General features: G+C 40.1%; 1 protein-coding gene across 6 annotated transcripts in view; it reads right to left on the bottom strand.

Moving 5' to 3' along the window:
• The window catches only part of NISCH (nischarin), a 54,288-nt gene that overhangs the window by 10,217 nt on the left and 30,335 nt on the right, over positions 1–13,736 (bottom strand). For 3 of the 6 annotated variants that reach the window (XR_006416725.1, XM_044451625.1, XM_044451624.1), the window contains exons 11-16: positions 13,409–13,537; positions 12,899–13,012; positions 12,332–12,437; positions 5,829–5,947; positions 2,001–2,056; positions 14–1,339 (exon numbers count right to left, since the gene is read on the bottom strand). Coding sequence is in view for 4 of the 6 variants with exons in the window: in XM_044451625.1 (XP_044307560.1) it covers positions 14–1,339; positions 2,001–2,056; positions 5,829–5,947; positions 12,332–12,437; positions 12,899–13,012; positions 13,409–13,537 (1,850 nt within the window). In the remaining 2 variants the exon portion in view is untranslated. Of the gene's footprint in view, positions 1–13; positions 1,340–2,000; positions 2,057–3,170; positions 3,231–5,828; positions 5,948–12,323; positions 12,438–12,898; positions 13,013–13,408; positions 13,538–13,736 lie in introns of those variants that run through there. The other 3 variants (XR_006416726.1, XM_044451626.1, XM_044451628.1) reach the window with 3 other exon arrangements.

Below are 13,736 nucleotides of genomic sequence, written 5' to 3'. Positions count from 1 at the left end.
AATGTATTCTTACCTTGCAGTCTGGCAACGTCTTGTGGAGTCCATGAGATGTTTTCCCTGTGGTTCTGTATTGTCAGAAGCCTTGAAAATAATTATAGTTTTGATGTCTTGCAGGAGTGTCCTCAGAAGACTATAAACCCTTAGAAAATGGAATTTCTCGTGAGGTAGGACAAATACCGCTGTGACAAATCTGTGACCAATGAGTAATTCCAGCATATGTCCATCAGAAAATGAACCATCTTGCTGAATAGAATGACTGGTGGGGTGCAAAAGAACAGAAGCCAGTGGAATCCTGCTCAGTTTGAATATGCTTCTAGCATTCTCAGAGTCTATGTATTTACCAGGTAGTGCATTAAAATCCACTTGAACTATATGGAGGTGCTGGGGTGTTAGAAATATCCAACAGGGATGAAACATGTAGTGGCTTTCTCCCATAGATTTATGAAATGTTGAATAAAGTGCAGCACAAATAACAGGCTTAGAACATGTTGTGTCATCACAGGACAACTGTGCCTCAGACAATACTTCTTGTGCATCAGCTTTATTACGGCAGAAAAGATATGCAGGAAAGCAGCCTTTTATCTCTGTGTTTTCAGATGAAATGTGATAGAATCCCATCAGCTGGTAAACAAATTCTTGCAAACTGGCTTTGCCACAGTATAGCACAGAACTTGTTGAGCTAGGCATGCAGCACTGAGAACAAGATCTATGTAAACAGGAATAGAAATCTTGCAGATTTGGTGAGTCCGAAACAAAAAACAAGCAAATGTCACCCTTATTTACCATGAGTGTCAAACATATCTCTGGTATTAGAAAGCCAAATTCTGTAAGGTCAGAATATGGAAAGGAAAGTACTAGTTTCAAGGCAGAAAGAATATGCTGGCAGTTTCCTTTGGAATCATGAGGGATTTCAAATACAGCCACCACACTTCTGGCCAAAACCAAACAGGATGCAAACTGTCTGAGTCCTTTATGAACCTGAATACAGAAACCCCAGAGAACTTTCACTATATCATCCTGTTGCACTTTTGTGCTCTCTGAAGCTATTGGCATAATGTCTGAAGCAGGGGTGAACTCAAGCACACGATCTCCTTCATGAAGTCCCATTTCAAAATAGCCATCTTCAGTGTCTGCACCTCTGGAATCATTCAAAGGGTTTCCCGTATTTTGATTCTCCACTGAAAGATGGGGCGCATTTTCAGTGGCTTCCACTATCAAGGCAGAGAGATGTTGCACAAAGTCCTGATTTGTGGCAGTGTAGGACGTAACAGTGAAAGGTAGAGTAACTGTATTAAAGTTATCAGGCAAGGCATTAGGTTCTTCATCTGAAAGATCCAAGCTTAAAAGAGAAAGAACACTGCATTAATCCAATTTTAAAATAATGATTCTTTTATCAAATTAACATTCCAGTATCATTTCATTCATTCATTCAATTTATATCCTGCTTTTTTGGTATAACAAACTCAAAGTGGCTCACATCATTCTCCTCCTGCAGCATCTTATCCTCACAACAACAACCCGGTTGGGCTGAGAGTCTGTGGCTGGCCCAAAGTCACCAAGTTGGCTCCACAGCCAAGCAGAGACTAGAACCCAGACTGCCAGAGTTCCAGTGCTGTGCTCTTAACCACGACAACACTGCCTCTCACATAAAATATATGTGCCTATGTGACAAGAATAGTGAGATCCACTGTTTGCAATTTTACTTTGGTTTGAAGCATCTAACAAAAGGGCAGGCATGCATTCATTCAGCCTACCTTGCAAGCCACCCATAGCCTGTGCCAGCTCCATCCCAACTGCCATTTGCCCAAGCTCCTTTCTTGGGAGCTGTTTCCTATACCTCCTGAATAATGCAGAAAAGGCAAAGCAGGAAGTGTAGGAAGCCCCCAGGTACTTCCTAAGTTTATTTTTCTTTCTTTAAAAAATGTGCTGGCTACCAGTTTTTAAATATGTGCCAAAATTCATCAGTACAAACAAATATCAAAGTGAAACCTTTTTCTCACCATGTTTGATGTGCATTTTCATATTCATCAGCAAAGTCCAGTTGTGAGGCAGGCACCTTAAGAGAAAAAGCCACAGGTCACACTATTTGACAGATTCCCAAAAAAGTCCTCATCCTCAAAGGGATATATGAAAACCATTTAGTAAAATATGGACTTAATCCCAAAATAATGTGGAATTGCTTGATAAACCAGACTAGGTATTAATACTAACTATTGAACTTTAAAATCACTGCATTAGTAGAAAAAGTCACTTAGCCACTTAGCCATTTAGAATAGTCAGCACTTGCCCTAAGCAATGCTTTTGCAACTTTAATAGCAGACTCCACTATAGGTTTTGCTCTTCATTTTGTCGCAACACTGTAAAGGGCTGACTGTTAAATTTTGGTACAGCAACTCATTGTAGGAAACTAGTCACAGTGGGTTGCTACAGCAGGAGAACCCAGAAGGCTTCCCAAAGAATGGCTTAGTTTTGGCAACAAGCATCTTGACAATCCATGGCTTGTTATCTTACCCACAACAGGATTGTGTGCTGTCCAAACCTAGGAAAGCACTATTGAAAAGCACCACCAAGTCTTTGGAAAAGTGTGGCCAAAAATGCTGTCACTCATCCCTCGGCAAACTTGTCCCCCAAAATCCATCCAGAACGTTTTGTGCTGGGGAAGTCTGACCCCTCTGTGGCAGTCTCCTCCCTCACCTCCCATGTCTTCTGCCCCTTGGCATTTTAAGTGAAGAAGCCAGAAGCTTTTCCATGTTTTAAATGGTGCTTGTTAACCTGCCAACTACAGCTGTGTCCTCAGGTACCCCTCCCAATGAAATATTTGTCCAAGAGATGTCTAACAGCAAATACTTGTATTTTATGCAGAGGGGGGAGGAGAGAAAACTTCTACAGTCGTTTTGCATTTGTATTGTACTTAACATAATGTCTTGTGCAAAACAGCATCACAAGGGAGAAGTGCCACCCCCTTTTGGTGAAATGTGCTAACGATTCTTCCTAGCCACTGGAGCCCTAATCTGTCCTATACTGTATCGGCCCTTCCTGTATGGAAACATTAAACTGAAAACAACTGCTGCGGCTACTTTTGCTATGCCATTCCACAAAGCTTGCTTGCTAGAGTCATTTGCTTCCCATACCACAACACAGAACCTACAGAGCAGACAGTGGTTCCTCACCTCTGCCCTTCTCACAGGATTCCACTAAACCACCATATGCTGATGCATCTGAGGCTCCACCTACTCGAAGGGAGGAAGCACCATGTGAGAATTTGGACACATTACAGAGCGAGACTGAACTAGTCACATTAACACATTTCTGGATAAATCCAGAGGTCCAGGTATACCTGTGTATCACCAGGCACAAGCATCAATTTCCCTGGATTCCAGGCAGATGCCACTACAGGGTTACTCTCACATCCCTGTGAAATGCAGGGTAAAGCTACATGGCCTGCAGAAAAAGTTTAAGGTAATCACGATTCACAACAAGCTCTTCAGGGCTGAACTGTACAACATGCATTTAATGAATACCTGGCAACTATTATTCTTGACCACAAGGACATGATGCCTGGTTAAACCACTGACGGGATTTCCTTGAGCCTCCTGCAGATAATCCAGTACAGGCCCATGAGGAGTCTCTAATCTGTGTCTCATCCCCACTACTCCAGGCCTATCAAAGAATTGCTGAACCCTGTCCACATAGGCTATCATGTCTAGCACACCAAAGCTGTGCAGCACCCCATGAGCTACTGTTTCAAGTCCTGGCAGGGCTCACAAAGTCCCCCCCTCTCAGCTGCCAGCAGCTCCATCTCTCAGCTCCATTCCTCCGGCTCCACTAAGCAGGCCACATCTCTTCTGGCACAAGTTCTCATACACTGTAATCTTCCAGTACAAGGAATCCAACATTCTTTCAGCTGTTAGAAATCAGGCTGGCATCCACACAACATGAATTTAGAGATAATCCCCCTAAGACTAATGATTTGAATACCTGACTAATTGATTTGATTTGGAAAATGGTCTAGAATACTTTCCCAAGGGAAATCCACTCAGAGCTGAGCTTTTCCAAGAAAGTTTTGGAGATCTGCTCCCAAGCCATCAGAGGTCAAGAACTGGTAGTACCCAGGCATGACTGCAGCACATATCGTGCTTCAAGGCATGTTTATAATGCACTCCCTGTCTGATATGGGGAAGAACTGGGATCTGCATTTGAGGGAACACTTCTTCCTAAACTGGAAGGGAGCATCAAAGGAGGGACGAGCAGGGGCATAATCACCACCCCTAGCTATCAACATTGTGCAGCAACCCATCTTTCTCTGGCTTTCCAAGAGAGGAGGCTGTGATGCAGCGGTAGAGACTGAAAGTACAGATGCACACAAAGAAGCGTGGCTGGAGCAGCCACCACAACAACAAAAAGCCCAAAGAGCCCAGGGAGCAGACTCAACAGAGACACCATTAAACAATATTCAACAGGAAGCACATCTTTGAAACAAGCATAAAACTGAGGAAGGCGCAACTTGTAAGGAGTTAGTGAATACCACTGAAACAGCAGCATATAACCTGTTCAAAGAAATGAACAAGGAAGGCAGGAGAAGGGTTCAGGAATGTCTACTGGCTATCCAGTCAACTTGGACAACAGCAAACGCCAAATGAGTCAGTGCAGGAAAGCACGGTTGCCTCGGACTTTGTCCTTAAGAGGGCCATGAGGGTCCAAACTATCATCGATAGGCAAATGAAAGTACTTCAGAACATAAGAGCGGCACGACAATTGGTAGAACACAACCGCCACGAGCAACTACTGTACATGTTGCATCCCTTTGTGTTGCCATGGCAGTTTCTTCCCCTCCTGGTGGTTCTTCTCCCAATGACAAGCCGTGTCACACACCACCCGGCACCATGGCAGAGAGACAGCCAAGTAAGAGTAACCCCGACCCATAGAAGAGCTTCGGGAAAGGGAATGAGCGCCTCAATGAACATAGCAGGCGTCACTGACCGCATTCTTTGGCGGAAGGCGGCAGTACTCCGTAACTCCCTTGCTTCTAACATTTATCCCCCTGCAACTTCTTTCCCCAGCTGCTACACTCCTCCACATGTCACTGAATGCTAATTAAAAAACATCTTTTTGCTAGCTGCACTTTCAAGGATACTTCCAGATAGCGATAGGCAACAATGTTATGCCCTAGCCTAAGGCCAAAAAAAGGAAAAACAAAGAAAACCAAACAATCCCATGACCCCCAGTGTGCATGTCATGTCATCCTTGCATCTTTGTTTTTCCACCTACACACAATGCAGTTATAAATTCTAGGCTTCCAAGAAGGTGGTTGAGGCCCCATCAGTGAGGGTGTTCAAGGAAAAATTGGACAACCACATGTTGGTGATTACATGAGTGGAGCCGGCTGGAGCCAGGCGTCAGACTAGATGGCCCAGGAGACCCTTCTGACTTGCTTTTCCTATGTTTCTAAATTCAACACAGTAGAAAGACTATTCAATATTTATTTATTTAAAACTTTTATATGCCATCCTTTACGCATGGCATCTGGAGATGGCTCACAATCAGAAGCATCAAATACATTAAAAAACAATCTAAACAATAAATAACATAAAACCAATAAAATGCGACTGTTGCATTAAAATACTAGTTTTTAAAATAACAGTTAAATAAAAAGGTTTTGACCTTGCATTGAAAAGAGTATAAACTCAGCACTAGGTGAACCTCTCTGGGGAGCGCAATACAATAGAAAGCCATTCTCCCTCTCCCTCCCAGCTATTTGGCAGAAACTCTGCTCCACTCTTCATCCTGAAATGCAGCTAGAATACCATTCAACTGAAATATAACATTACCTGAATTCTGCTTTCCAGGTCTGGTATTTCAGAGCATCTTTGGGTAACTGTATGGCTTTTAGGAGTCAAACTACTTGATGAGTAACTGCTGGCTAGGGCTGTTTTTCTACAAGTTATTTCTGGAACAGATACAAACAGCTCTTAAAGATTACTCATGTAAAGTCAGGTTAATAAAACTGGAAATATAATAAACAGTATTACATTCCATCTGTCTCTCTCTCTCTACTCCCCGCCCCCCTCAAACCTATAGCCCAAGTTAGGGCTCTCTGGGCAGTGTATATTCCATTAAAAATTAACAATAAAATAAAAGATTCCATAAAATACAACAATATTACAATAAGGATAAGTATAGCAGTTTAAAAATACCAATTAAAATTCATAATATGTGCACAATATAAAATGATAAACAATACAAATTAAAATACCTAGAGAATAGAACAGTCTTTGCCTGGGGCTGAAATGCTAGTAATGAGACCACCAGGCAAATTTTTTTGGGGAGTCCATTTCGGAGGTGAGATGCAACCACCAAGAAGGCCCTCCTTCTTTGGGGGATGCTTCTTTAAGAAGAGCCTCTGCCTCAGATCCTAAGGAATGGGTAGATACATATGGGAGCCCAAAAAGCCCTCCATCATGACTTCGTAGTAAGAAAAGCAGTTTTATTCCCTTATGTGGTTGCACTCACAAGTAGAATGCAAGTGGTGAGCAGTGCTCTCAGAAGGAAGGAAGGAAGGAATTCACCTCACAGAACACATCAGGAACTAGCAGAACAAGTCTGATGTGATACCATGGGTGGTGGGAGTGATGGCATGGAATCGCCACTTCCACCTGGTTTATCTTGGCCAGAACAGAAGCATGCATGCATACATGTATGCATTTATTTATTATTCTGATTTATATCCTGCCTTTTTCCTACAAAGGACTCAAGGAAGCTTACATCATTCTCCCCCTCCATCTTATCCCCACAACAAGAACCCTGTGAGGTACGTTGGGCTGAGAGTCTGTGACTGGCCAAAAGTCACCCAGTTGGCTCCATGGCCAAGCGGAGACTCGAACGCGGATCGCCTGAGTCCCAGTCCCGTGCTCTACTCTCCCCATCCCTACTCTAATCTTCCTATTGCCTACAATTGGAGGGAATTTACTATGCTAGCCCTAACACTAGCATAACTTCCATCTCAATTTGGGGGCATGACTGGGAAAGGAGGGGCCCTTTGGATTCTGCTTATTGTTGCCTCAGTGCTAGCAAGGCAACAACGACAGTTGGAAGTTCTGCAGTTTTCCAGGAAGGATCGCTACTTCTACCTGTTGAGAGGCAGGTTTGCAGCATCCAATGGGCCCCTCAGATGCCTTCTCCCACAAACTAAAAGGCTCCAGCCTAACTGGCCATTATTTAAAAATGTTTGTTTTTCCTTCCCAGTTGTCCCTTTCATAAACTAAAATCTCCCAGAATTTGCTAAATGCAAAATACACAAAGTTGCTTTAAACCAAGTCAGATATAAGTATTTTTATCTATTAAAATTTCTCTAGTAATCTGGCTAGTTAATATGCAATACTCTTTAACACTATGGGAGAATAAGAATAGTCTTATTCTAGCCAAGTTTATCAGTCCAATTTATTTCAGAAGGAATTGGTAGGTTTAAACTATTATCTTAGCAGCACAGTCCTTTGAGTTTTCATTCAGAAGCAAGTCCCAATGGGGCTTATTCCTTAATGTAAAATTTCAGACTAGCAGTTGTTATTATTACAGATATAACTCTGTTTCAGAACTGTTTTGTTTTCTACTAAGTTGAAATGAAAATACACACTGCATTATGGAAAGAGTTTGAAAATGTATCATAATATCACACACTTCACAGTGTTCTTTGTGGTGCTGATATGAATAGCAATTTGGGAGAATAGCAGTTTGTAAAATGAAAATTTTACCTAAGATTAATTTTTTTATTTGGGATGTTGTCAATTAGGCTATTAGGGAAAGAGTTGGAAGATTGGCAAAATAAGATTAATAAATTCTGTAACAGCGATAAGAAAGCAAGGATTAGAAAGAAAAGATGGTATAAATCACAAAGAGAGGGGGATTAGATATTCCAAATATTAAATTTTATTATGAAACAAATCAATTAAGATGTATACCAAATATTATTTTGCAGCCAGATGAAATAATATGGACAGAGACGGAACAACAGGAAGTTGAGGGATCTTTTTTAAAACATTTTCTTTAAACAAGAAAATTGTAAAAATAATAGAAAATCCCTTTTTAAATTTATATGGAAATGGTATATGAACCCAGTTAAATTATTTTAACAGTCTCAGCTGTGGTACCCTTTCCTAGTAGGGAGTTGCTTCAATCCTATCATCACATTACTTGCCCTTTTCTGCACCTTTTCCAACTCTACAATATGCTTTTTGGTGCACACGATATTCAGAAACACCAGATTTATAAAAGGGCAGCGCAACACTGTTGGGAGCTTTTTCAATGCACTTCTTCATTATGCCTAATGTGTAGTTTGACTTATTCACAGTAATTGGTTTGACAATCCAAAGATTTCTTGATCAGTCTGCCAGCTCAGATTCCATGAACTTACAGTAGAAGTTGTGATTTTTTTCCCCCCAACCTACGTTACTTCCCATTTGCTTATACTGAACTGCATTTGCCATTTGATGCCCATTCTCCTAGTTCAGGAAGATCCTTTTGGAGCTCTTTTGTAATCCATTTTTGTTTAAACCATCCTGAATAATTTGGTGTCATCAACAAACTTGGCCACTTCACTGATAACTCATTCCAGATCATTTATGAGCAAGTTGAAAAGCATTGGTCCAAATACAGATCCCTGTGGAACTGTACAGCTTACATCACTCAGTTAGGAGAAACTACCATTTAGTCCTACTCTCTGCTTTTGATTCTTTAAACCAGCTACTGATCCAAAGCAGTACCTCGATTTTTATTCCATGACTGTTAAGTTTGCTCAGGAGTCTTTGGTGAAGGACTTTGTTAAAAGCCATTTTGCCAAGTAAACACTATCTACTGGCTCACCCTCTCCACATGTTTATTGACACACTTAAGGAACCACAGGTAATCATTATGTGCAAACCAGTCCATGATTTCTCCTTAAGATTAAGGTGATGTATATTTTGGCTGCAATGATACTTGGAAAAGTGCCTGTGAAAATTAGTCACATTAAGAAAAAGCATATAATGTTAAGGAAAAATATTTTATTGCTAGATGAGAGAAAGCAAAGATTTAAATGTCAGTAATTATTTATTAAAAAAATAATAGCAGCTTAAAGATCAAGTCAATTTTATATTTTAGATGTCTTTTCTAAATTAGTTTTGTACAAATAATAATACATGATCATAAAAATCCTAGTCTTCTTAAACAAGATATTGTTGAGACAACCTTGATTTTTGGCAGAAGAGACTGCATCCTTTTTGACTTTCTCAAATAAAAGTTTCTTTTCAGTGATGAAGAAAAATGTATTCTACTTCAAATACTGATTTACTTGCAAGATGGATAAAGATAAATGAGTTTTAAGGGATAAAATCAAGAATGAGATTATAAAGGAAAGAACTCGAATAGAACTAATCCTTAACTATATATACAAAGACAGCAAATAAAGTGGTTAGCTCATCTGGAGTCCATACCATTTGAGGCATAGACAAAAAGAGGAAAAGGCGAAAGAGTGTGAGGCAGGCCCAGAGGAAGATGGAGAGACAACTTCAAAGACACATTACAACAGCATCACGTAACAATGGTTGATGTCACCAGAAGTGCAAGAGCCAGAACTTTGCATCTCTCTTGACACTCAAAGAGGCAAAAGAGGAAGTGGAGGAGGACAAGAAGGAGAAGATTTTTAAATTTTAAATTGGATTCTTTTAGTAAATTCTTTCTGAGGAAAAATCTATCTCAAAATAGTTTTCTATTTAAGATACATTATAGTCCAAAGGTTATTCATCATGAATAAGGATTAGTTTTGAATTATGTAGCATAAGGCTTTATTTTCATGTAATGACTAAATTAATTGATAAATGAATGCCATTATTCTATTCACAATGTCATGTTCTTCCAGAGGCTTCTGAAAGATTATTGAGCAATTTGTATATCTTGAAGGTATTATCACAGATAATATTTCTATTTAGGTAGTATTAGATTTAGAAGATATTATCACAGATGCAAAACTGTGAATTTGTGTCTGCAGTGATCACATGTCTCTTCTTCACAGCAAAAATGTTATAAAATAAATATAGGGTTTAAAAAAGATCTCAATCCCATTGTTCCTTTGTAAATCTATGTACACAGCATAGTATCAAGTCATTACTTCTTAATTGCCAAGTTAAAAAAAAATCAAATAGAAGGTTGGGAGTGGAACTGTTGGGAGCTGAATAGATCTGCACAAGAAACTAAGTCTGAGGAGAGGCAAGCAGTAAAAATCAAAGTGAAACTTTGAGTCGCATACTCCACAAGTCTTTGGGTCTTTTTGTGTATAGCATGAGGTTTGTCATATTATTCTTTCCTTGGAGGATAAAACTTATAATGCCAGCAGGCCACAAAAGAGATCCAATTTGGGAATATTTTTATGAAGTTCTTCTACCTATAGGCAAGCCATGCATGCATGTATGCAAATTATGGAGCAAACCATTATTTAAATCTAGTCTTACTGACTAGTGAGTTAAATCAAATCCACCCTGTTTGCCTGTAATACCTTATTTTACAGTTACAGCAGTCTATAGGGCAATGGCCATTTTGTGAAAGCCACACATCAATATGTTGGAACAGGTCTACTGCACAAGATGTAGGCACATCAGCAATGCAAATACCACCATTTAAGCCCATCTAATATAGTGCTGCACTGTATTAATGTTTTCAACCATTTAATTCATTTAATCTTTTTCCTATAGCTACTCTTTCAAACTACTTCACTGCTCTCTTAAGCCCTGCTTTAAAGATTAACACACAAACATGTTCTATTCAAACAATATACTGTATGGAATTATACAGTGCTAAATATTAAGAACAGATTAAGAGGGATGTACACATCCAATTTTGGAAGCAAAAGATCTCATGGGAAGAGTTTTACTCCTATTTCAGTCTTTTACTGGGCCATTTCTCATTCCTGAAAGTGTGCATATATTTACTAAAATGAACATAATAATTAAACTATATATACAGTGGTACCTTGGCTCACGAATTTAATCTGTTCCAGAACACTGGTCGTGACCCAAACTGGTCATGAGCCAAGTTAAATTTCCCCATAAGGTTCAATGTAAATAAGGTTAATCCGTTCGGTAACCATTTTTTAAATAAGAAAAATGTGAAGCAAACTGACAACAACAAAGATCATGGCCATCTCCCCCCCCCCTCACTCCGAGCACAAGGGCGGCCATCTCCTTGCCCGCCCCCAAGCACAACCGAGATTGCGCCTGTCATCCCTGCAAGTGCCCATCATTCCGGCACACTGGGGGCTGGGGGGGAGAGATGGGCGTGATCACGGGCACACTGGGGGAGGGAGAGATGGGATCGATCTCAACTCTCCCCCCCCCGCCCCCAGCACGATCACAGCCATCTCCCCACAGTGGTGCCTCGGCTCACAAATGCCTCGGTTCACAACCAAATCGGGTCACAAACAAAAATTTCATTAAAATTTTGACGTGGGTCGTGAACTCCACATTGGGTGGCAACCAAGGTTGCAGCCATCTCCCCCCTCCCCCCGGAGTGAGGAGATGGCCACGATCACAATTGCATTCGTGCAGGGAAGACATAGAGCAGCTGACAACAGAAGAACTTGCTGAACTCCAGAGTGAGCAGCAGAAGGCACTTGCTGAGGAGGATTCCACTGAGGAAGAGGAAGACAGGGAGGAGGTTAGCAGTGATGGGATATAGTCCGTTATGAAAAAATGGAATGAGTGCCAGGATTTCTTTGAGAAGCACCACCTCAACATAACTGTAACGAACAGAATGTTGAATCTGATGAACAAATGAACCCTCATTTCCGGAGGGTTATGTAGCGTAGGAAAAAACAAGTGACTATAGACAGATTTTTCTCCACTGTACTGTACAGTACTTTGTTACTTTGTTGTTCTTTGTCACTTTGTTTCAATTTTTTCTGATAAAAAAAGTTACAGAACAGATTAACCTTATTTACATTGAACCCTATGGGGAAACTTGACTTGACCCGTGACCAAAAATTGGCTCACATCCACATTTGGAGGGGCCAGAATGGATTAACCTTATTTACAATTAATCTTATGAGGAAATTTGACTTGGGTCACAACCTATTTGGGTCACAACCAGAGTCATGGAACGGATTAAGTTCGTGAGCCAAAGTACCACTATATTTTACTGCTTGTACGCCAGGAGAGTGCTATGGGGTGGTAATTATGTCATTTGCCTTAATGCTTCTATGGATGTCGCCAAACCCCATTTCTATGTAAAGAAATTCATGTATATCAATGCAGCCTACAAAGGCAGAACCAAGAGGCCCAGCCCAGCAGCATGATACATACATGATTACCTTGACTGGAGCTGACAGGATGAGGCAGAGAAGGAGAGGAAGGATGTACAGAGAGAGAACAGTTTGATTTTGAACTGGCAGCAGAAAGCTTGCAATCTTCACTGATCTGAGAAAAAAGAAAAACGGAAAGGCTAGGAACAAAGGTTACAAAGCATCTCTTTCCTATTTTCTCCAGGCCCCTGAATGAAACAGGGGCAAAGGATTTGCATTCATACTGATGGAGGGTTGAACTTTTGTAGAAGTTTATTACACAGCTTCCTCTGCAGAATAAAGATATCAGCAGTTGTCAGAACCAAAATTTTGTAAGTCAAACATATGAACATAAATAGATTACACATCTTAGTGGTCTAAACAGCTTCAAAATGATCACGACATATTAAAATGCCTGGAAGAAGGGAAGTCACCTTGACTAAATGGAAATTCCACTATAGTTCAGAAACAAACACCTTTAAATGGGCCACCAATTGCAATTAATTTGGTGCATCAGTTTGCCTCCTGGCTAAGCAATGTTTAAACACATTGTACAGAAATTATGTTAGTCCTCGTTTTATCTACTTAAAATCTCACCTTTTTATCAGAGTTATTCATTCTGTACTTCACATCTTTTGCTTTTTGAATAGCCTTCAACACTTCTACAGTGTCAAGTTCTTTTTCAGTGGTTACAGTATTATCCAAACAAACCTGAAGGGCACAAAGAAACCAACCATAATGAATCCTATTAGAACTGACTACTCCCGCCAATATTCCCCAATCCAAGACATAAAGCAACAGAATAAGATTAAGCAAGTCTCTACAACTAATGCACAAACAGACAAGATATCTCAACTTCAAACTTATGTTTACCATTTGCATGACTATAAATTAGTAAAGCAGTGTTTTGCATGCAAATCTAAATTATATTGTGTTACACCCAAACTATGGGTTCTACCACTAAAGTACTTCCCTAAGTTGTACGCTCTGCCCATTTCTTTATTTAAAATCTTTACTGCTCAAAGAAAGCTGCTGTTTGTACACTTTGTTATATCAAAGTGAAACTGAGCAGGATAAACTATTAAATACAAATCTGAAAAGATTTACCTCTGAGGCTCTATCCCCAAACTGAGCTAGCACTTTGGTCCTATAATCAGGAATAATGCTCAAAGGATTGTTGGACAAAATAACCTTTTCCAAGCATGGAAGGCCTCCTATATTCTTGATTTCATCAATCTGAAAGGCAGAGACAAATGTTGTTACAAGTCCTCAAACATGGAGACATTTTGGTATTATGCTCAAAAGCTACAGTGATGAAAGTCAACTGTCTTTTTTTTAAACCCTATCTAATAAATCAGAAAAGCCACATCTATAAGAGCAAATTAGAAGAAATTTGTTTGCCCTATATATCATAATCCAGATGTAGATTTTCCCT

This window comes from Varanus komodoensis, unplaced genomic scaffold (genome assembly GCF_004798865.1).
Source record: "Varanus komodoensis strain SLA01 unplaced genomic scaffold, ASM479886v1 scaffold6_2, whole genome shotgun sequence".
Taxonomy (NCBI): domain Eukaryota; kingdom Metazoa; phylum Chordata; class Lepidosauria; order Squamata; family Varanidae; genus Varanus; species Varanus komodoensis.
Note: the sequence above shows the minus strand (reverse complement) of the source record. Positions and strands in the feature narration are given on the sequence as shown.